Here is a 24647-nt window from a genome sequence, read left to right as displayed (position 1 = left end):
CATGTAATAAATCTATAACAAATATACAGTTGATCCCGCTTATGTTTCTGCCATTTAAAATGTTTTTTCCACTTGATACAACTTATTTTTGTGGTCCTAACAAAAAGTAATTCTCATTAATTCTTGTTTAAAGTGTTTTCCTATTTACATTTTTTACGACTTTTTTTTTGAAAAAAACATAAGCAGGATCCACTTTATTTAATAGTTGGAGGCACACATTTATATACTTACTAATAAATCAATCTTTAAATTCCCTTCTTATTGATTTTACATTTTGTTAAAAATATCTTAGCACTTTCAATATCTTGATCAAATTTAAAACAAATTTGATTCTCTCTCTCTCCTCTCTCAGACACTCATCTTCTCATTCCCTATTCACACTTTGGTTTTCCTGGTAAAATGATTTTATTTTCCCTCCCTGATGGTCCACTATTCTGATGTCACCATTTAACTGCCACATATTTTCACACCTGAATATTGGAGCTGTCAGATTTGTTGGAGAAACTTGAGTGTGCTTATGTGTGCCCCCCCCCCAGCATTTTGGCGTGTTCTGTGTTCAGTAGGTGGTGCCAACTAGATACTTTCTCAAACGAAGCAAGCACACATTTTAGCACACCCATGTAATGTAGAAAAATAGAGGGTGAGTTTGGTACCACCCCCATTTAGTAAGGAGCCCGGGACACTAGACCTGCCTGTCCCTCCATCCTCCCAGTTGCGGCTACTACTCTCCAAAACTGGTAATGCGTGCATTTGAAGTTTAATGTATACATATTTATGTTGTAGGTCTGTGTGATCGCTGTGGCAACCATAAGTTTTTCAAAGGAATACCCAACTCAAAATTTGAAAACCTAATAGAAAATCACAATTTTTTCCCCAATGATCTCTGGAAAGTTTTACAATTTGCATTCCAATCCTTTACAATTTAAAAAAAAAAAAAATTCAAAATTCGCAATGCTGTAGGAACAAGGCGAATTTACGCTGTATAGATGTCATCTTTGAATGCCGCAAATAGCCATGAAGGTACCGTAATTTCCAGTATGTAACCGGAAGGTAGAATATCCGCAGGGGAATAAAAACTCCAAAAATTGGCAACTTCATGGCCCCTCATTCAGGGAAGCAACTAAATACCCCTCATCTTATTTGTCAAAAACCCGCATGTATATCAATATAGTAGTGCACAAAGTAGTAAAACCACTATTTCATGGTCGCGCAATCATAATACACAGTAAAAAGAAAAGGTTGGGGAGAGGTTTTTCCCTCTACAATTTTTATGCGTCCTTTTCCGAAATTGCGGGTATTTGACGCGTTATAGCGCATCAATGACATCTCTGTATATATGTGTGTGCAGCCCCAAAGCAGAACATGCCAAAATCTGTGACGTATGCCGCAGAACAATTAGCGCTACTGCAGAACAATCTGGAAGTATTTTAAAAGAGAAAGTGCAAGAAAACACTATTATGGGGATTCTTATCGCAGAACAGTTCCAGTCAGCCGTAGGTTCGTTGCAGAACAACGCAAAACATTCTGCTTTGGAAAATTTCATAATTTGCAATCTGCTCTGGTATTTGTGGTTTCCATATTCTGGATTTTTTTTCCCTCATTGGAAATGTTTTTTGAAAACACTCAGCAATCGTCATTCACATGTTTCGTTTACAAAATTTGAGTTGTGCATGTTTAGGATGGCTCATTTTTCTAGTGCTACTGATAATGCTTCGAAAAGACAAAAAAAATGCAAACTTTACAAGAAAAATTGGATATACTGACTATGCTTGACGTAAGTCAATTGCTGCTGTGACCTGCCATTACGGAATCAACTAATCTACGGTAAGATACATGAAGAAAAAGGAATCTGAAATTTGAGTAACTGTGGCCGTAGTTAGCAAAAACTATGCATCGCCTATGGGATCCATGTGTTTCTCGCACAGAAAATGTTGTCTTTTTTTTGTGGGTACAAGATTGCTACAAAAAAGGTATTCTAATTCCTTGTAATATAAAAAATTTACTGTTCCATAAAAGAAAGGGCTGGTGAAACGTCTATTTCATCATAATTTTATGCATGTAAGTGAAGGGTGGTTTCATAGATAGAACCACTCACAACCCCGGACTGATGCAAAGCGACTTACTTCCGTTACCTCAAAAGCAGCAAGGCTGTATCGGAAAAAGTTAGCAAAGATTTATAGCAGTGCCCCCCCCCCCCCCCCCAGCCCTGTGCTTGCAAGTATCGAATCCCTCGCGTCGTTCTCCCCACGGAGACAGCTATCAATTTGATGTAACATACAAGCCATTTGACTAAAAAGGATAGCTGAACCGAATGACCCCCAAAGCAGAATGTGTGACGTACGTCGCAGAACAAGTGCTGTTGCAGAACAATCTGGAAGAATTTTAAGAATAATGTAGAAAAATGCTATTATGTATATGCGTATTTTTACCGCAGAACATTTTCAGTCAGCTAGGGTTCGCAACCGATGTTCTAGCAGAACATCGCAAAACATTCTGCTTTGGAGAGAATCTATAGAGAGAAAAATTGCATGTGCACACAGTAGCACATGTAGGCCGGAGGCCACCGACTGGGATTTCAAAAGTGCGGAAAAGGCTTGTGGGACAAGTAAGAAGGATAAGTTAGATCAATAAACAAGATATATATATATATAACCTATAGTTTCGGTTATTCGCTCATTTCCGTATTCACGGTAACCCTCGAACGTAACTCCGACGAATACGGGGGGGGGGGGGGGGAAGAGACTGTATATATTTTTTCCGATGTAATGCCGACTATTTGTATCAGGGTTGTGACATCATTTTGAGGATTAAAATGTAAGCAATGGTCTTTTTTCTGGTATTAATTTCCCCCAAAAGTGAGGATTTTTTACAATCACGGTTGAAATTTGGGAAATTTGAGAATTTTTGGAAGTCTGGGAGATGGAGTAGAAATTCTGGAGCCTCTTGGAAAATTTGGGAGATTTGGCAGCTATAGATAAAGGGCCATTCAAGTGTTAGATAAGCAAAATTTCAGCTTTTTGACACCCCCTTCCATCAGCAATGAAAAAATAAACAAAGCTCAAACTTTCGTCGTCTGTAAAATTTAGTAAGCTGATCAAATCTCCTAGACTTGTATTAATCATCTAGGAAGCTTCAGTTGTCGCTCCCCCTAATAAATAAGAAATATGCAGCAGAAGACATAATAAACATAATACAGAGGGGAGTGCCCACACTGTCTTTAGTCTTCCGGGGGGATTTAGTCTTCTTGGAATTAAAGATATACGCCCGCCCTTAACCGATATTAAATTTGATTTTCTCTAATTCTGATTCAATTAAAATTAATTTCAAATTTCCTCTGAAACTCTGTTACACTATACCATGGGCAGAGATACAGGGGAGGCAGCCTGCCCCCCCCCCCCCCAGCATCAAAGGTGAAGTCGACAGATCTAATGCATATATGTATAGATGAATCGACATCATCATCTTGCCCCCCAGCAATAATGACAGCACCTCCCCCCCCCCCAGACTTCCAAGTCTATCTCCGCCTATGCACTATACTCTTGATAATCGGGCAGTGCACTAATCTGGTTTATCCAGTAATCCAGCATCTTTAGGTACGGTTTTTTAAACATAAAAATGCAAACACTACTGCACGTCTGTGCGCAGAAGTTTATTTCATTTTTAAATGGGCTTCTTCAATTAACTTTCAGTAACCTGGTGATTTTATTAATCCAGCACCCCCTAGTCTGATATATGCAGATTTTTTTTAGAGATAGTCTACTGTAATTAAGACTCTTGGAATCGGGGTTGGCAAGGTTTTGGACAGTATGTTAAAAACCATGGTATTTACCATACTGTCCAAAACCTCCTATTTATAACTATAAGTGCAAAACTTGACAGTTTTCTGAAGTCACTTCTATAATCAAATAAACTTTATACTATATAAATTATATTATTAATTACATTAAATATAATGAAATTTTGAAATTCAAAACAGGATATGTAAAGAGATGTATGACTGATAAAAGGTTATCGAACTATAGGATTGCACTTGAAAACTGAACTGTCTTAAGGTTAAATAGATTTATTGAAACATGAAAGATAAAAGAATGGGATAAAAATTTGTCACATGAAAATTAAAAAAAACCAACAGATATGACTACAAAATGAAATTAAACTTATGTGATAATCAAGCTCAGCTGCACCTCTTAACATTTGATAACACATTACTAATTTAGATGCTCTATGTGTGCCAAGATGATTTCTAAGATAACAAAATTTCAAAATATTTTTTCAATCGATGCATAACTTACGGGACACGAAAATACTAAAAAAACCGTCAGGACAGTCTTTTTGATAAGCCGCCTTCTTCCAGTGTTTTTCTAACTGCTGTCCACCATGTTATAGCATTGTATGTTGTTATAAAAATTAGGCCTTTTCGAAATTTAGGAACCCTGCAAATGAGGCAAATGTTCTGTTGCCAAAAGAGAAATGTGAAGGGGCAATGCTAAACATCTGGAAGACTAATTTTCTGTCCATCCAGTGGCGCCACCGACTTGGAAATGGTAAAATGGGAATTTTCTGGAATATTCGTTTTTCTCGAAGATTCGACCATACCTATAAATAGTGAGGTGATCACAAGAAAGAGTTGTTGGTCTATAAGAGAACTCTGATCTGGTTAGCGTGTATCTCTACTTGTAAATATACGTAAAAATTGCTGTTCTGTGAATAAATTTTTAACATTCTGCAGAGTGTTTCCCTCCTCTGCTTATTTTAAGGACTTGTGAAAAATTATCTGGAACAATATATAGCCTGAATTTATTCAGTGAAATATTAGCTTCTAGCCTCATAAGACCAAAAATTTAAATTTAACAAAAATTTTGGGTCTTATCATACAGGCATAATCTTTTCGTGAAATTGTGTTATGTGACCTCATTTTGTGTTCAGATATTTTTTCCTCTATTTAAAATTAGTTATTTTAATTAAAAATTTAAAATGTGAAATAAAAGTATGTCATAAGTAATCATCATCATAATAATAAGTCAAAATATAACAATTTGCATTAAATAAACACTACACCATTGATATTTACATCATTGTAATGTTACCCCCCAAAGCAGAATGTGTCAAAATCTGTGACGTACGTCACAGAACAATTAGCTCTACTGCAGAACAGTTTGGAAGAAATTTAAGAAAAAGTGCAGAAAAAAAACCCACTATTACATGTATGGGGATTTTTACCACAGAACATTTCCAGTTAGCTGAGGGTTCATCGCAGAACAGTGCTAAACATTCTGCTTTGGGAATGTTACCTAATAAAAAATATTTATGGAGTTCCACAATAATGCAATGATTATTTAACTGTGATCATGCGTATTTGATACCTTCAATATAATGTATTTTATAAAAAAAAGTGTTCGGACAGATTCACAGGGTTTTGGACAAGAACTGTCCTAAATACAGTACCTGATTCATACATGAGAAAAATAAGTTATGAAGTAGAAATAATGTTTATAACAAACTAAAAAATTGCAAACAATGTTTATTTAAACAGTTATATGAATGATAAATTTATTATTATCAGCTTAAAATCATAAATTTGAAGAAACAATTAACTTTAAAAAAAAAATTAAACTTTAAAAAATTAACCTTTTGAAAGATTTTTTTTTAGTTTTAATTTCTGCTAGTTTCTTTTATTTTCTTAATATGTTAGTATCAAGGGGGGGAAATCTAGGTTTCCACATAACATTTTGAAACTTGGGAGGTTTCGGACAGTTTATCCCGTATGTCCTGTCCAAAACCCCAACCCTGATTGGAATGCTACTGCTCTCGATGCTCGTTATATTATATTATAATGATCATTCCATTATAATGAACATTATGACCAGGGTTGAATTTTTACCAATGTATGTGTGTGTGGTAAAAACTAGGTATTTACCAGTAAATACGATGGTAAAACCTTGCATATATATGGGTCATTACCAAACAAAAAGGCTATAAAAACTGTTTCCGAGAATTTATAATTTTTTTTACAAAATTTCAGACCGCTCTGGTAGTAATTTTTAATTTTTTTCTAGTTCATTTGATTCTGTCATATGGCGTTTCTTAATTAGTTTCAGATAGTAACTAATTTTTTTGAATCTGGCCGTCTCAGTTTTAAAAAAAGTGAGTTGGTACAAATCTGGAATTTTTTTCCAAAAAACTTAGAATCATGTTTTATATGTGTGCCATAGAAGAATAAAACAGACAGTAAAATTTTGAAGAAAAAAAAATTTCTTTAGAAAAACTTTTTTTTTTTTGTCAGTGTCCCGAAATTTTTCCCATTTTAAAATGTCCCTTCTATTATGGTCATTTGGAAAATATATTTTAATACTAGATTAAATCTGATAATACTTTTGAGCTCATTGAAAGGTTTACTTTAAATGCTTGATCAAAAAATTTTGGATTTGACGTTTGCAAAACGACTTAATATTCACGTTATGTCTTTAGTACCAGATTCTTCTCTGTGGGATGTCCACTATGTTACATTTACGTCATCATCACAAATAATTTTTGATGTAATAATAAAGTATAACAAAGTTTTAAATGAGGTTTTTTTTAATCTATATCAATATCAAGTGATTGTATATGGAGATGCGCTTCAAATATATATTTGATCAAAATGACAAGAAAAAAAATGGGGTTTTTTAACTGCTTTTTTTCAGCATATGTGTGTAAGAAATAAGCTGATTTTCATTATTTTTAAGAGATAAAAACAGCAGAAATAATTTTTTACAGTGGTATTTGCTTTCAGTGAACAAAATCCATGACTTCATCATAAAACCCAAAAAATAATATTACAAAATAAAAGTGAAAAATATGTATGAAATATTAAACTTCAAGTCATTGGCTATAATTTGAGATCAATTTCATTTCGAAAATTCAACTTTGAATTTTTCATTTCAAAAGTGTGGAATGTACACTTTTTCTGGGAATGAGACCCATATATATATACGCAAGACTTTTACCATATATAATTAGCATTTATGTATTGATAATTAGTATGCAGAGTAAGTATTTCCATTAACTAATGATTGTTATTTAAATAATAATTATTGTAAAAAATTCAAATAAACTCGCGCCTTAATTAGAAAAAAAAAATAAGAATTGTAGAAACAAAACTGTAGTGACACGACCAATGTTTGAGTCTTCATCAGCAGCACACTTCGAATTAAATTGATGTAAAAACCTATTTCTATTTCTTTGCCCCTCTTTATATGTATAAATTTTAATAACTTACATTTTGCGCAATTTATATATACTTAACCGTTTAAAGGTATGTGTTCCATAATGGAACATAGTTTTTATTTACAAAAAAAACATTTCTGGTTTTTTATCATATATACAGAGGAGTTCAAAGTACTTTTTGAAATAAATTCGGAAAATTCAGGTTAATATAAACTTTTATTGACAGAATTTTGAAATTTGATATTTTTTGGGTATTTTTCCCCTATTTTGATAAAAATTTGCCAAAGTTTCAATTTTGAAGTAAATTGAAAATTATTTTGTGTGTTTCTACCACTTGATATATCAAAGTAAATCAATTATTTTTCTTATACTGTTACACGTGAACAAGCACGTTCAAAACATGCATGTTCCATTTATGGAACATTGGCCTTTCAAGACAGCAGGATTCTAGAGGTATCTAATGCATAGCTGCCAACTTTTGAAAATGAAAATTCTGGAGATTTTCGCGCACACCCGTATTTTATGCTAAAACCACTCCCTAATAAATACAATAGAGATTTTTCCAAATAAAATAGGGATTTTCCAAACATAAAAGTTGAAGCGTAGGGAATAAAATCCCTACTCAAAAACTGAAGTCAAATTAAAATAGGGATTTTACACACATGGAAGTTAAACCCTTGGGAATAAAATTCCTACGCAAAAAACAAGTGAAATTGGAGGCCAAAACTTCAATGATGTAAAAATAAATATTGTGTTCAATCAGAAACGCTGTGAACAAACGTTCTCCGCGAATGACCCCAAAATCATCGGAAGATGAAGCAAAAAAGCGTCAATTTTTGAAGAACACTGACTTTTTGTGACACTTGCTTGATGTTTTTTTTCACGACTGATGATGGCAGTCTTTCCATGACCGATGTTTATGTCCGTAACACAACTTGTACAAAAAGGAAAAGTCAGCCCTCTTCTGGAACGTTTGATGAAAGGAAATTCATCGGAATAAGTATCTTTAAAATTGATTAAATGTGTTTTTGCTTATCATTATACATTATTCATGCTTTGTTATATCGCACGTACGTAACTTCAACAAAAGAAATTTTGACCATATACGCGTCACTAGAATCTTCAATTATTATCCAGGACTATTGGCTGCTAAGCCATTTCCCTGCACGATAAGACAAACAACTTTCTTGTTACCATCAGAGGGTTTGTAAAACTTCCTTAAAAAGGGAATTTCCCCATTTACGACGTGTGACGTCATTTCGAAAGGGAAAAAAAAAAGGCTTCATGCCCCACAAGAAATTCCTTAGAGATTGTTTTCATAAGCGGGGATTTTTTTAATAAAGTAGGGAATTTTTAGGGACAATTAGAGATTTTTGTGATTTTTGTAAAAATTCGGGAGATTTAAGAACTTTTCGGGAGATCGAGCGATGAAGATAAAATTCGGGAGACTTGGCAGCTATGCTAATGTGCATTGCTCTGCTTCAATTTTTCTCACTCGAACCCCAGAGTGCTGTCATCATTTGACATGCATATTGAGCATAGCTACCAACTTTTGAAAATGAAAATAGGGGAGATTTTCGCATGGACCCATATTTTATGCTAAAACCACTTCCTAATAAATACAAAAGGGATTTTTCCAAATAGGGATTTCTCACATATAAAAGTTAAAATATAGGGAATAAAATCCCTACACAAAAAACAAGTGAAATTAAATGCAAAACTTCTATGGTGATCTAAAAAAATAAATATTGTGTTCAATTAGAAATGATGCGAACAAACATTCTGCACCAATGACCTCAAAATCATACGAAGATAAAGAAAAAAAGCATCAATTTTTGAAGAACACAGACTATTTGTGACACTTGTTTGTTTTTTTTTAATTTCATATGAGTGATGACGTGAGTCTTTCCACCATGACCGATGTTCGTGTCTGTAACACAACTTGTACAGAAAGAAAAAGTGCCTTTTTCTGGAACGTTTGATGAAAAGAAATTCATTGGGGAATAAGTATCTTTAAAATTGATTAAATATTTTTTTGCTTATCAGTATTCATGTTTTGTTATTGCACGTACGTAACTTCAACAAAAGAGGAAGTTTTGGCCACATGCTCGTCACTATACTCTTCAATTATTGATTTAATTATTATGCGGGAAAAATATGTTTTTACCAAAATGATAAATACCGTGCCCACCCTGGGTACAATAACCAAAAATAATTTCCACCATGCTATTTTTATCCAATATAATGATCAATATAAATATCATTCAATTCATTACAATGAAAGAACTCAGTTTGACAACCCCCCCCCCCCATTTTTCCTTTTTTTTACAAAGAAATGGATAAAATCTGTCATTGAATACTAGACCTTGGATGTTTAAAGGGAAAAAGGACACATGACAGATGGTTCAAAAATGAACAGTTGGTTCTTCTACGAAATAGATGTCAGTGCCACCAACTGAAATTTTATTGGAAAATTTTACTGTTTCTCAATGGGAGAATACACAGGCAAGTGAAATTACTTTGCTGCATGTGGTAAAAAATAAATGTAGATTTAGGCCATACACAGTATTTTCGCGAGTATAATGTGCGTACTGTATAATGTATTTTAATTTTTTTTCCCCGCCAGATACATTTTTATTGCAATATCAGAATAAAATTCTTTTACTTGGTACATCAATGCAATATATATAATATTTATCAGCAAAGCTAAGTTTTTTCAAAACGTTCATTATAATGATCTCCCAATATAACCATCTGTTTTCTGTGGAACAAAAGGGGTCGCAACAACGAGCATCGACTGCATATAATCACCCAACCATGAGATCAGACTTGGCTACATAATGCATAGCTGCCAACTTTTGAAAATGAAAATTCGGGAGATTTTCGCGCACACCCGTATTTTATGCTAAAACGACTCCCTAATAAATACAATAGGGATTTTTCCAAATAAAATAGGGATTTTCCAAACATAAAAGTTGAAGCGTAGGGAATAAAATCCCTACTCAAAAACTGAAGTCAAATTAAAATAGGGATTTTACACACATGGAAGTTAAACCCTTGGGAATAAAATTCCTACGCAAAAAACAAGTGAAATCGGAGGCCAAAACTTCAATGATGTAAAAATAAATATTGTGTTCAATCAGAAACGCTGTGAACAAACATTCTGCGCCGCGAATGACCCCAAAATCATCGGAAGATGAAGGAAAACACCGTCAATTTTTGAAGAACACTGACTTTTTGTGACACTTGCTTGATGTTTTTTTTTTCACTTCACGACTGTTGATGGCAGTCTTTCCATGACCGATGTTTATGTCCGTAACACAACTTGTACAAAAAGGAAAAGTCGGCCCTCTTCTGGAACGTTTGATGAAAGGAAATTCATCGGAATAAGTATCTTTAAAATTGATTAAATATGTTTTGGCTTATCATTATTCATGCTTTGTTATATCGCACGTACGTAACTTCAACAAAAGAAATTTTGACCATATGCGCGTGACTATAATCTTCAATTATTATGCAGGACTATTGGCTGCAAAGCCTTTTCCCTGCACGATAAGACAAACAACTTTCTTGTTACCATCAGAGGGTTTGTAAAACTTCCTTAAAAAGGGAATTTCCCCATTTACGACGTGTGACGTCATTTCGAAAGGGAAAAAAAGAGGCTTCATGCCCCACGAGAAATTCAAGTACAAGTACAACGCCGCAACAGGCAAATTGCCCAACGAGGTGGCTGACTTAAGGCCCTCATAGATCCCCGAGCCATTTCCCCCCCCCCCGGAACCCCCAATGAATCGGTACATGCGGGAATGTGCGTGTACGTGTAGTGCAACCTGACGTAAAGTTTTTTTTGTTTCTGTGTAATGCTTGTTATGTGTAGTGCTGCCATCTGCCATCAGTTTTTCTAACTATGAGTGAAGTGTTATGATTGAATGATTTATCGTTGTAGGACTGTTGCTCTCTGTGGCGAGACTTTTTAACGGGGAGATCGGCTCGCATTTGCGCCTTGAAGTTGGGAACCACAGAAAACCAACTTCAGCCGACCGCCACTGTGGGGTTCGAACCCGGATCCTCGCATCGCGAGTCCGTCACTATAACCACTCGACCACCACAGCGGCAAAGTGTAATTATTTGGAGGTGGGTGGGTTTGAACCCATGTAACCTGCACTCTATCCATCTCTAACCCCGTATCTTACCAACCCACCACTACCTTAGGGATTGTTTTCATAAGCGGGGAATTTTTTAATGAAGTAGGGAATTTTTAGGGACAATTAGGGATTTTTGTGATTTTCGTAAAAATTCGGGAGATTTAAGAACTTTTCGGGAGATCGAGCGATGAAGATAAAATTCGGGAGACTTGGCAGCTATGCATAATGTCATGTCATGCCAGATGATTTTATACGATGCCATTCTCAGGAAATTGACCTAAATTGTGTCCCCAGCAGTTTACATTAAATATATTTGACATATTTTTTCTCATTACTTTCTATTTGTATTCCAGTTTCTAAAAAGACAGAGCAACTGCCTACAACAGTAAAATCTTCTATCTTTGCTCATAGTTAAAAAAAATTGATGGCAGATGGTAGCACTACACATAACAAGCCTAACAGAAACAAACTTCACATTAGGTTAGGGTTATATATTTGCCCTTCTATCCTCCTTTTTAGGTTTCGGCATTATTTTCTTTTTTTTACCCAGAAAAACATATCTCTTCATTGACACGAGTGTGTTTTACTTTTCCCCCAACAAATTTTTAACGCTTTGACCATTCAATTTTGAACTTTGTCAATCTTTCAGCACTTGTAGCTCACAATTACCACCAGATATTTCGATGAAATTGGCATCACCTTATGGCATTTTTTTCTGCACTTTCCAAATGTGTGCTTAGTTTGCATATTGGACTTTCAGAAACTTCACAAGTTCTGTTTTTTTTTCCACACACATTTTTTTTATCATAAACGATTATCCACCATAAATCAAAAACAGATAAGACAGGGTTGGTGGGGTGTTTCATCATCCACTTGGGCTCATCTATCACCCCCTTTCGTTTGGTAGAATAGGTCGGATTCACCCTGTATATTTTTAAGACAAGTATACTTTCATATATTTTTCATAATTTTAAGTATTTTTTTATGAATAGTTTTATCACAAAATGAAAACTTCCCCGTTTTTTTCCATTGGTGACATTTGGAAAACGTTGGTTCAAATCCTACAACACCAGTTAACACCTATCAAATTTTACGTTGAAAAGTTTAGGAACAATGTAGCCATCACTTGAACCTCTTTTAGATCAATTAAAATTTTAAATCAATTCACAAATTTGGTTTATTCAGAAGAAAAAAAAAAGAGTGCCTATATTAAATGTCTTTTTTTTTAATATATAGGCTAATTGAAAACTATTTTCACTTTACCATGTGTTTCAGTTCAGAGACATGTATTATTCCTGAACAGCACGTTTTCAACATGCTTGGTTTTTAACAGTGCTACAAAACATGTAAGAATGTCTTTCTCCTAACATTAGGTAACCAGAAGGAAGGTGTGATTATAAGTTGGGGGAACAAAAATAAAAAGTCCAAATTTCTTGCAACACCCAGCTGCAGTAATGTTTCATCTAAATACTTTGTTTCGAGAGTGTAACTTCTGTTCCAGCAAAAGACAAATTAGAAATCTCTTTTCCCTCCTTCCCCATAAACCTATGACAAAGGAGCAATAAGCACAAAAACAGAAATAAAAATTCAACTAACAGAAAAATTATTCAGATTATCAGTGCTTGTCCAAGTTGAAAATGATCTACCAAAACAGATGGATCATGTTGCAATTGTCAAGCATTAATATCAAATTAAGTGCAAAAATAGGTAAATTCGATGAGGCATTTTGCCTATCTCTTAACAGTTATATTTATATCAATTTTTTTTCACATGAAATTCCAACAAACTTCATTTGCCGACTATATTTCATTTATTAGCAGATAAAGAAGCAAATCCAAGAATTTTTTAGATATTTTTTTTATAACATTTTTTTAATTTTTTGTCCTATTTCGTGAAAATTACCCATACATATACTATTTAATTTTTAAAGATGAAATGATTATGCATCAACAAGAACTCATCCGCAACCAAATTTTCACATTTGGCTTGTCCTTTCAGAAAGGAATAGAACTGCCTGATGTGACCTGCAGAGGCAAAATTTCATCTCATGGTTAGAAGACTATACTCACATGTCACACTGGATTTTAATAGATCATTTTTGTTGCAAAGGAAAAAGCTCTCGTAAACGATTTTTACAATGGTGTTCCAATAAATTGTTTCATTTGCAGTCATTGAGTGAGACGAGCACCTCGCTCCAACCGTTTTAAAAAATCAAATGCAACAGGAAAAATTTTGTGACAAGCCATCATTCACATATGTGCTGTGACTTAACAGTATAGCTTAAAGCTCTATATTTCTTGTGTCCATGGCAATTATGCATTTTGGCACCCCTTGTAATGTTGGAGGTTAAAGGGTGAAATTTATACCTCTTCTGGACCAGGGCACCAGACCCGCATGCTCCTCTCCTCCCCACCAGTTATAACCTTGTTTGCTACACTCAATTTTTAATATCAGTTTATGAAGCATTGCGTATACATATATGGAGTCAGACCCTTATTCTGCACACAGTGGAAGAAGTGACGTCACTTCTGTGTGGCCATTCTCAGGACCATGCACATTAGTGATAAGTGGATGTTCAAGAATTGATAGATTAAATTAGGACTCCAGCTAGTATCCGCTGTTAGTCCAGTACGCAGTGTCAAACTGGCGGTACAAAAGTTTATGGTTTGAATGCTACTCATTATTTTTTCCTCTTTCGTCTCTTCAACTTTTTGGATGACTACCGATTCATTTTCCTTTGTTTTTCACTTGTTTTCAAAGCCGATATTAAGTATCCAGTGATCTCCAGAGGGTCGCCTTGATGCGAGCCTTTGCAGCAATAGATTTATTCCCAATCACTTATATTCAGGGGTGAAGGGTCATAATAGGCTTGCTGTGTGGAGTGGCAGATCAGAGAGCGAAGTCCATGCGAAGCACCCACAAGCTCCATGCCAGCCGTCATAGCAAAATCACATCACACTGATTAACATTGATGTAATAATTATTTGTATTATCATTTTTAAAAGATAGAGCATGCATCTAAATGACCAGCAAGCCATAACTTGATTTAAACTTTTTTTTTTTAGATATGTAACAGCCATGCTTTCTATGAAAAAATATTGATTCTATCATAACTCCCCAATAATATAAGAATATTCTAATTTTCAATTGATTCAGATCAATGTTTGGATGCAAAAGTGTGCACTTTGATCAAATTTGACACAGCACGTGAATCAAGTGAAAAGGGAAAAATACAGCTGCTTTTCTTAGAATTGACATAGGACCTAATAATCAGACATACATGAAACGTATAAAATGAATTATATTACTAAACAAAGATGCTGTCAGATGCATGCTTGCAGAGGAAAGTGCTCATATAATAAGTTTAATACCCTGATCAAATAATACGGTGTCTAAAAAAATCAGACCATGTTGAGAGCAAATTCAAAGTCCCGTCAAAGGTTGTGAATCGTTTAAAAATATTTTTCAGAGCTGGAAATGGGTGGATATCTAATCCTTTCAAAGAGTATTTCGAACCGGCTTCATAGTCGATTCCAGAAAAGGAAAAATTGCTAGAGCTCGCATCAGATACCACTCTGAAGATCCTTTTCAATGGGAGAATGGTGAACCTAGTAAGTTTTTGGGCTCGCTGGGGTGACAAATACAGTGAACTTTCTAGAAAATACAATGTTTTTGATGCTGTTTGTTAGCACAGAGCTTGTTGAAGGGCGTTTTCTTTATATTATATAAAAAATATGAAGCAGCTCCGGATTTGAGTTTGTATTAATCTGCTTTTCAGCCTAATTTTTCAAAACTTTATAATTCAATACAGCCTCAAACATTACATTAATTTTTTTCTAATCTTTGTGTTAATTTGTTTGCTTACTTCAAAAATAAAGACTATATAATTACCACATAATACACCATTTAATTTAATTCAACATATACCTTTTTCATGAAAGTTTCCGGAATCTTTAATGCTTGAAACAGATCACAAAGGAGGAAGATGCCTGGAGGATTCTGGAACAAGGGTACATACGCAGAAAAGAACCAAGCCAGCTATGGGTACGTGGACTGAAAAAGGTTGGAAACTGACGATTTAGATCAAAGGCTTTAAATAAAGGGTGCTCAATCTTTTGGAACCCAGGGGTAATTTAGTTGGTTTTAAAACATGTCACAGACTACTTGAGTGATCCATAACTGTGCCACGGGCTGCTTAAATTGTCTGAGTATGTGTAATGGGTCACTTTAGTGATCTGGGAATGTGTCCCAGGTCACTCAAGTGGTCTGGGAATCAACCACAGACCACTTGATGGAAGTGAGAATTGCTGTGGGTCACTAAGTAATATGGAAATGTGGCGCAGATCACTTAATTGAAGTGAGAATGTGCCGCAGATCACTTAATTGAAGTGAGAATGTGCCGCAGACCACTCAAGTGACCTGGAGCAGTGAATCTGGAACTCAAGTGTTATGTAAATGTGCCCCTTTCTTCATATTTACAAAATTTGGTATTGGGCCACATCAGATGACTCCAAGATGCACATATGGCCTGTGGGGAATAGGTTGAGCATGTATGACTCATATACATGCTCTCGGAGTTCATATGCATTAGAGTTTTCACGCTTTTTTTCTTAGATCTAATCGCAAGCTTTAGACATAATTTGGATGGAAAAAAAGATAAACATTCATTTTGTTTCAATAATTCACCAATAATACAACAATGTTATAATTTCCAGTTCTTTCTCATCAATGTTTGGATACAAAAGCATGGCGCTTAGATCGGATTTGACAGAGCATGTGAGTCGCGTCAAAGGGGGGGGGGGGGAAAAACTAACTAATATTATCGGAATCGTAAACAAACGTATTAATCGGATATTACAATCGGTATATATTCGATAATATTTGCTCAAAATATCCGAATTCCGAGGAGAAAATGAAATCCCGCCGCACGCCGCGGAGGCTTAACCCTAAAAGTCGGTCCCAACATCCTGTTTTGTTTAGCGCATAACTACTCACCTCTTGTATTATTTTGCATCCTTTCACCGGCCCCATTTGACCGAACAGCGCCAAGATCAGCTCTTCGGTGACCGACGGATCCAAATTCCCGACATAACTGAAATTTTAAAATACAATTTCAACTCCTTGAAGCACGTTGTATTTAAAAAAAATAACTGAATACAACTGGCGTCAAACACAAACAACCGGCGTTTTTTTTTTCTTTTCAATGGTAAGAATGAGAGTGAATACTTACAGAGTCCTCGGGTGACTTTCACTGCTTTGTTCCTGTAACGAGAACGAAAACTAATTTCAATCAAAGAGTGTTATTCAAATCCTATTTAAATACAATTTGTTAATAAATACAAACAATAAATGAATATATCGCACCTTAATCGACATGATGGCGGTTATCACACTTCAACACAAAAACCCACGCATGCGTCTTATTGGAATTCTCCAGACGGCGGTAAAATTCCTATCTTCTTTTTTTTAGAAAAATTAAAAAAAAATGGTTAACGTGAATTCATTCACCAACATGAATAATTCATTTTTTTAACGTGAATTTGTAAAAATTACCAACCTAAAATGTGAGATACCTTTTATAGATTGAATTACACTATCAAATAAATCCAAATTTCAGTATTGTTTCTTAGGCGTTTGCTTCAGACTATAGTAAAAGAGAAAACTTCTTGCTAGTGAAGAGTTTTCTAACTTTATAACGCAAATTAATTTTTTTTAACTGATACAACGTCACTATTTATTGTTAATAGCTTTACTTTATTTATTAGATTCAAATAAAATGCTTCCTTTTATCTATGGTATGGACTTCTGAAGAAAAGTACGGTGACGAAAACGACATTGAGAAGGTGTCAATCAAATCAAAAGGGGCTAACAGGGGCTAGCCAGAAATTTCGTTCGGGGAGGACGGTTTTCATTTCGGTGGGAACCAAAGTGATAGAACAACAGATTTGACCATCTTTTTCCCCTTTTTCGGTCATTTTCTCACATTATCGGGGGGGGGGGGACAGACACCCCCAAGTCCCCCCCCCCCTCGCTACGCCCTAGATGTATAATTATTATTTACGGTGTCAAACAAATGCGATATGGAAGGGGTTTTCTAATCCACCAGAAGGAAGCAGTTGCTTACGCAGGATTTTATCAAAAGGAGGAAGAATTTCTTTTTTTTCCTTCGCGAGGGAGAGGGGTCGGTTTCCATTTTTTTTACGGAAAGAAAACTACCATGGTGTGACCTCGGCTCAAGGAGGGCATACGTAGGCAGAAATAGTCTTTAAAGTCGGGGAGCCGCATGATGATGATGATGTCAATCAGGGGCGTCGGAAATGTTTCGAGCCTGTGGATGCTCGTCTTGAGCTTTATATTGGAAATTACGATTTGTCAATCAATTCTGGGGGTGCTCAGACCCGAGACACAAATTACCGTGGGTGCTCGAGCATCCACAGCACCCCCGGCTCCGACGCCACTGATGTCAATTCATTTGTACGTAAATACATTAGATCAGTCGGCTTTACCTTTGACGCTGGGGAGGCATTGCCCACCCCCCCCCCCCGTATCTCCGCCAAGGGCCGGCCGTAACTAGGAATTTTGTCGCCCCACAACTTTCAAAATTCGAAATTTTATGATGGTTTCCTTTGTTTCCATTTAAAATTGCAGTCCCCCCCCCCCCACACCGTTACCGCAGTAGTGGTCGGCTGAAGTTGGTTTCCTGTGGTTCCCAACTTCAAGTCGCAAATGCGAGCCGATCTCCCCATTAAAAAGTCTCGCCACAGAGAGCAACAGGCCTACAAAGGTTAATTGTTCAATCATTACACTTCACTCATAGTTAGAAAAACTGGTGGCAGATGGCAGCACGACACATAACAAGCATTACACAGAAACAAAGTTTACGTCAGGTTTCACTACACGTACACGCACATTCCCGCATGTACCAATTCGTTAGAGGTTCCGCAAAGGAATATGGACGAGGTGCATGTCTGGGTTTAGTAGTAGTAGTAGCCCTCCCCCCGAAATTTTGCCGTCCGGGTAAGTTGCCTCCCCCTGCTCCCTGTAGTTACGGCCCTGTCTCCGCCTATGGGGTATATGACTCCAACAAAAACGGGACTGATAGCCGGAGGGGCCCCGGGACGATCCTTATTACACACTTATTACTTTTTGTTTTTTTACAATATAAATTAACTGTAGAAAGGGATGTAAGAAGTTTTTATTGGGGGAAGTTCAAAGATGCCCAGCCTGAGGAGCCCCTGCTACATAATGTGGGACACTGTGGGCGGGGGGGGGGGAATCCCCGGATTCAATAGGAGCCCTGTCAACAAATTGGGAAACATGTTCAAGAATCAAGAGCTTTGATTATAACCATCACCAGAAGAAAAACACACACAAGAACTCTGACATATGACTTTAACTGAAATAATCTCATGAGTCTAGTCATTGAATCATAGGGTGTACATGTCGTGTAGGGTGACTTGTCGGTGAATATATCCTGAGTATGAAATTAAGCATGTATCCTCAGTGTGTTAAGTGAGCACTATGATCCCTACAAGGGTAGGGCTGGCAGGGCTCTAGCACTGGGCCTGGGACAAAACTCGTTGTTTTTCTTTTAACACTATAAATTGACTATGGAAAATGCCCCACCAAAGATCTCAGTCTTGGGGGGGGGGGAGGAATGATGAGCACCGAAATGCTAGCGGTAAAAAGAGAAAATGTTATTCTTACATGAAATGTGCCCTTTAATTTTTTTCCAGATAGAAGCACATTGCTTATTATTACATCTGCACAGACCTGTTCCTTTGCTCAAAGAATTTCGATATCTGTGCGGAATGATAAAATAACACGCTGTCTTATACAATATAGGGAATTTTTTTCTGCTCAGCAAAAATACTCTGTGTGCATGGAAGCATTCTGAGACTCAAAACGGCCATATTTTGTAACCATATTCGCCATGAAAAATGGCGCCTTTCTGAGGCACTTTTGTCCGTAACCAATAAACGGATAAAAATGAAATTTCATCAGCAAAAATATTTCTTCTAGAACATTTTGGAGATAATTATACAGTACTGTATTATATTTACATGTCAGAAACGCATCAACGAATTAGAACCCCGATTGAAATTAGCAACCGGATTTTGTTTAATGTGCCGCGTGAAAAATCAATATGACATGATATTAGCTAATAGTTTATGAGTAATAATATCAGTTAAATTATCAAGTTTCGCTGGAAATTTTAACAGTTGTTTATCAGCGGTAAGAAAAACGTTAATAAAACTAGCAAGCTGTAGCCGTCCTTGCATGGCCCCCACAATATACAGGGTCGTGGTGATTTTAATCATTTTATTGTTTTTTCACGCTATAAATTCATCTTAAAGGGACCAGGTGAAAGTCTGGTTGGGGGGCCCGTGAAAGATCCCAGCCTAGGGGCCCTGCTTCAGGATGTGGGGGCCATGCGTCCTTGGCTTTTGTTTTTTAATTGTAATCGCATAAAGCCTACGATAGCTAAGCTAACTTGCGAGTTTTACTAACAATGTTTTACCTCTCGCATAAATAACAACTGTTAAAATTTCGAGGCAAACTTCATAATTTAATTAATATCATTGCTTATAAAATATTAACTGATATCATATCATGTTGCTTTTTTTATATGGCACGTTAATCAAAATCCGATTACTAATTTCAGTCGAAGAATTTTAGCAGTTTTATTTGATAGGTGGCGGAAGGGGTTCTAGTTTAATGATCTCTTTCTCACATGTAAAATACAGGGCGATTCTAAATTCGTAGGACAAACTTTAAAAGGTGATATAAGACACCTAAACAAGCATTTCTGATCGTAGAATATGCTATTGAATCGCAGTAGTAAAGGGGATAGAGGGCGTTTTTGGAGAACGATTTGCTGATTTTTTCCGACGGATTTGCTGCGATATGTGCTATCATTCATTCGAGGGTGCATAGATGCACATTCGGATTGGATTGGATTTTGTTTCTTATAGGTGCAAGAACCATATCAAAGTTATGCTGCGCCAAACAATGATTAAGCGATATAATGACTTGTGGTAGAATTTGCGTTACCAGGCTGCACCATGAGAAGACCTAGCCCGTTACAATACCCCACGCCCTGGTCACGGCGTACGCAAGATCGACCTTTAAAAAGGGAGCACAAGGAATCTCTCCCAGAGAAATTTTGCGCCACTAATCTTCAAAAAACATCTTAATTAAGATAACATACGGGATATACAAAGGTATTTTCTTTCGATATTTTAATTTTTTATTGAAATATTTCTAATTTTTGGTCATCATGGGGATGGCACGGGCCCCCTATGTTCTCTCCTGCTATGTTTGTTCCTCTGATCCCAAACATATGAACTCAGGGCTGTTACTTCGCTCGAATATTTCGCTGCAACATATAAATAAAAACTTATCTTTGTGCTACGCAACCTAACAACATGTGAGCAACATTACGCGGAGAATCACAATTTTAAAAACTAGGAAATGAGAAGATCGATTTTTGGGTTTTTAATAAATGCATTTTGTCTTTGGATTCATTATAAATATATTAATTTTTCAATTTTTATGTTTTCTCCTAAAAATGCGCAAAAACACATTTGTGATTATTAATTGAATAAAGTTTTCCTTCAAATTATCTTTGTAGAAAATTCTATGTAGAGTTTTAATGCGTTATAGCAGCGTTTCTCAACTTATGGTCCACAGGCAGAGTTGATCATTTAAGTCAACTGAAGTTAACTGAAGGAAAAATTATTCAGCCATTGTGGTGTTGATAAGCTTATTAGTAATAATGATATGTAGTCATATAAAAATTACACCTTCATTAATTACATATAATAACGTATAAACATATAGCAAAATAGCATGTATTAATAATGATGTATGTAGTTTCACCATACATCATCGAGGAAATTCAATCTTAAATCCGGGATATCTCTAAAATTTATAAAAAATGCAATTTATTCACGTGGTCAGTCATTCTGTCACTCAGTCATTTGCTCGGTCTCTAATGCACTCCTTCAGTCGATTTCACACAAAGTTGGTCACTCGTGCACTTATCACTCACACACCGTCACTCACACGTTCGGGGCAGGTGAAATGCCAGGTACGAAATTTTCAGTGGCGAAACGTACCGGGGCCAAATGTCAGGGGCAAAATTTCCGATGGCGAATTGTCGGTGACGAAATTTCCTGTTCCGCTATCTAACATAGGGTATTCGAGAACTTCTGTATGGCAGTGACTGGTGCACCATCTCGGACGGAAACGAAGCCAACACAATGACTTCGCTATTTCTTTTGTCCAACCCTGTATACCATATATGCTCAATCCAAGGCCCGCGGACCAAATGTGGTCCTTGGAATCACCTGGTGTGGCCCACGAGTTCAAACCTAATTTTGTAAAAATGAACTAATCACATGAGCTGAACAAATCTCTTATGTAACGCGCGGTGCAGTTCCAAGGCACTTAAGTGACCAGCGTCATATTTACATCATTCGAATAACGTGCGGCACAGTTCGAGAGCACTTAAACGGCCCGCGGCACACATGCACATCACTTAAGTGAACCGCCCATTTTTAGAGCACATTTAGTGATCACTTGATTGATGCGCGACAGATTTACAGATCACTCAAGCGGCCCGTGGCACTTGAGTGACCTGAGGAAGTTCCTGAGTTCTGAAGTGTCCCACGGCACATTCCCAAATCACTCGATTGGCCCACGGCACAGTTCTAGAGCACTTAAGCGGCACGTCCGCGACACATTTACAGATCTCTTAAGTGACCTGCGGTGCTGTTTCCGAGTACTAAAGTGACCCCACGGCACGCTCCCAGATCACTTGATTGACCCACGGTACAATTCCAGATAACTCAAGCGGCCCGTGGAACATTCACATATCACTTAAGTGGCCTGCGGTGCTGTCCCAGATCACTTAATTAAGCCTGCGACCCGTTTTCAAATCAGTGAAGTGGCCCGCAATCTCCCAAAGATTCAAGTCTATCTCAGCCTATGGTTTGAGCACCCTTGCTGTACATCAAAACGTACAATGTGTCGCGTTTCTCACTCTTTATTTACCTAAAAATGCGAGCACCCTCATGCAGGGCCGTCTTAAAAGCATCACGGGCCCCTGCGCCAAATGATTTTTCTGAGGCCTTAACTGGCAAATTTTCAAAAAATTCAACTACTTCTCATTTTTCTGAGGCCCCTATTGTCTTGAGGCCCGGGTGGGCCCATGCGTTAAGACGGCACTGCCCTCATACGCAAAATCCCTACTAATCGAGCCTAGAGAAGAGATTCTCGTATTTTTTTCTTATTTGAATGCGCTTAAAATCCTTATTTTTACGCTTCCGATGGTGTCTTTTCCACTGTTTATTTTCAACGATCGTTTCTCGCCCTCTCTCTCGTCAGTTCTCGGGTGTTTTTATTGCACACAATCTGTCGTCTATTTGTCTTCTTATGGGAAGAGACAAACATCGTTCAGAATTGATTCGAGAAATCGCGTTTGTTTGCAACAGATTCGTATCGAAATGAGCATTGGTTTTCGTCTGACGTCCGTCACTTTCATCTTGAGAACTCTTCAAGAAAAATCACGAATATTTATTCGTAGAGGAAGTCGTAAAAACAAGACCCCACTTGAACATTTACATTATTTACTCACGTACTTATAACTACTAACATCAACATAATTTCACCAAAAGATGGCGTGGAACTGCTTTTTTTTTCTTTTTTCTTTTTTTTTTGTGTCCACGGACGAATAAACTAATACGACCGACACATGAATGAAAAACAAAAAACCACGCATGAAAACAAAAAAGACGGTATACAGTCAAACCTTGTTAATGAGTCAGTCTTGGGAGAGCAAAAATATGACTTGGTAAGCGGAGTGACTCGTTAAACGGAGTAAGCCATAGCTGTGCCAATTCCTGCCTCAGGACAATTGGAACTTCCAAAAAGTAACCCGTTAATCGGAGTGACGTGTCAACCGGGTGACGCACTAACGAGGTTTGACTATATTTTACACAAGAATCAATTCTTCAGTCTTATCATGGGCCAGGATCGTAGAACGCCAGGCCTTCTCGGCAGGGCCGCAACTAGGAGGAGGGGGGAGCAAGAGGGTCCTTGTTACCACGGTGTGCAGGACCAGAGGGAGTGCAAATTTCACCTTTTAACCTCACCTTCGACATCGCAAGGGGTGCCAAAATGCGTGCTTACCCCCGGCAGACCAAGTATCTAGTTGCGACCCTGCTTCACGGTACGGCCCAGGGACAGACTTTTTTCTTACACATAAGAGTGTATAACTTCCCTACACAAAAGAGTTATTAAGCAAAAAAAGTGTACATTTTTGTGCCCCTCCCCTTTCCCATTCGCGTGGCTCGGGGCCCTGAGGCAGTGCCCCTGTTGTCCCAGCCCAGTTTCAGGCCTGTGATGAGTCGTGAGCACCACCTATGTCTAGGATCAAAAAAGAGCACCCACGTGACAACTCAAATCAACATAATATATTGTATAGTGATTCTTGGAATATACTGTTCGATCGCGGGAGTTGATCAATACATCGTGAATACGAAATCTAGTACTGGTACCGAGTATTCTTAGGTGCTTCGGTGAGCGCCTTCGCGAGAAATACATCGACGATGTTAGTTTTACACAATGAGGCGCATGAACACAGCTTGTGGGCGGACTGTTTCATGGACCTCACATCTTGCAGCAGCCCCACCCCCTTCCACGACCAGACTTTCACGAGCCTCTCTATAATGGATTTATAGTGTGAAAAGCATAAAATGATGAGAATTGTGTCGGACCACCGGAGCCCGCAACTGGGGAGGGGGGGGGGAGGTCCTAGTGGTCGGGGAGCTGTATTAGATGAGGGGGGGGGGACCTGGATTCACTCTTTAACTGCTTTTCACAAACCTGAGCTCTTCACAACTGTGAAATTCTGGATTTTTTTTCAAAAGTTCTGAATTTTTTAATCGATTCAGAATTTTCATTAAGAGTAATTTAGAGACACAAGTGTGTACTTGTGTCTCTAAGTTACTCTTTTAGTCACTCCCGTGCTCAAACACTCTCCGTCACTCTTTTTTCGATCACTCATGCATGCACACTGTTTTGGTCACTCACATGCCTGATCACTCACATTATTGCACATTGTTTTGGTCACTCCCATGCCTGCGCACTGCTTTGATCACTCACATGCCTGCACACTGTTTTGGTCACTCACATGCTTGCACATTGTTTTGGTTCCTTGCCTTATGGGTCACTCTTTTGATCGTGATCGTTTACACATGCTATAAGTCAGTCATTCTTAACCTTTTTTGG

General features: G+C 37.1%; 1 protein-coding gene across 6 annotated transcripts in view; it reads right to left on the bottom strand.

Moving 5' to 3' along the window:
- LOC149077690 (nucleolysin TIAR-like) overlaps nt 1–16752 on the bottom strand; it is a 158640-nt gene extending 141888 nt beyond the window's left edge. For 3 of the 6 annotated variants that reach the window (XM_089245271.1, XM_089245272.1, XM_089245267.1), the window contains exons 1-3: nt 16716–16752; nt 16582–16631; nt 16347–16443 (exon numbers count right to left, since the gene is read on the bottom strand). In XM_089245271.1, the coding sequence (XP_089101397.1) occupies nt 16347–16443; nt 16582–16631; nt 16716–16727 (159 nt within the window). In that variant the 5' untranslated portion in view covers nt 16728–16752. The remainder of the gene's footprint in view (nt 1–16346; nt 16444–16581; nt 16632–16715) is intronic. The other 3 variants (XM_089245273.1, XM_089245274.1, XM_089245268.1) reach the window with 1 other exon arrangement.
- Nucleotides 16753–24647: the final 7895 nt, after the last annotated feature.

The sequence above is a fragment of the Pholcus phalangioides genome, unplaced genomic scaffold (genome assembly GCF_987345545.1).
Source record: "Pholcus phalangioides strain wild (caught in Gottingen) unplaced genomic scaffold, Ppha-v1.0 ptg000015l_1, whole genome shotgun sequence".
Classification (NCBI taxonomy): Eukaryota; Metazoa; Arthropoda; class Arachnida; order Araneae; family Pholcidae; genus Pholcus; species Pholcus phalangioides.
This window is presented reverse-complemented; position numbering and strand designations above follow the sequence as displayed.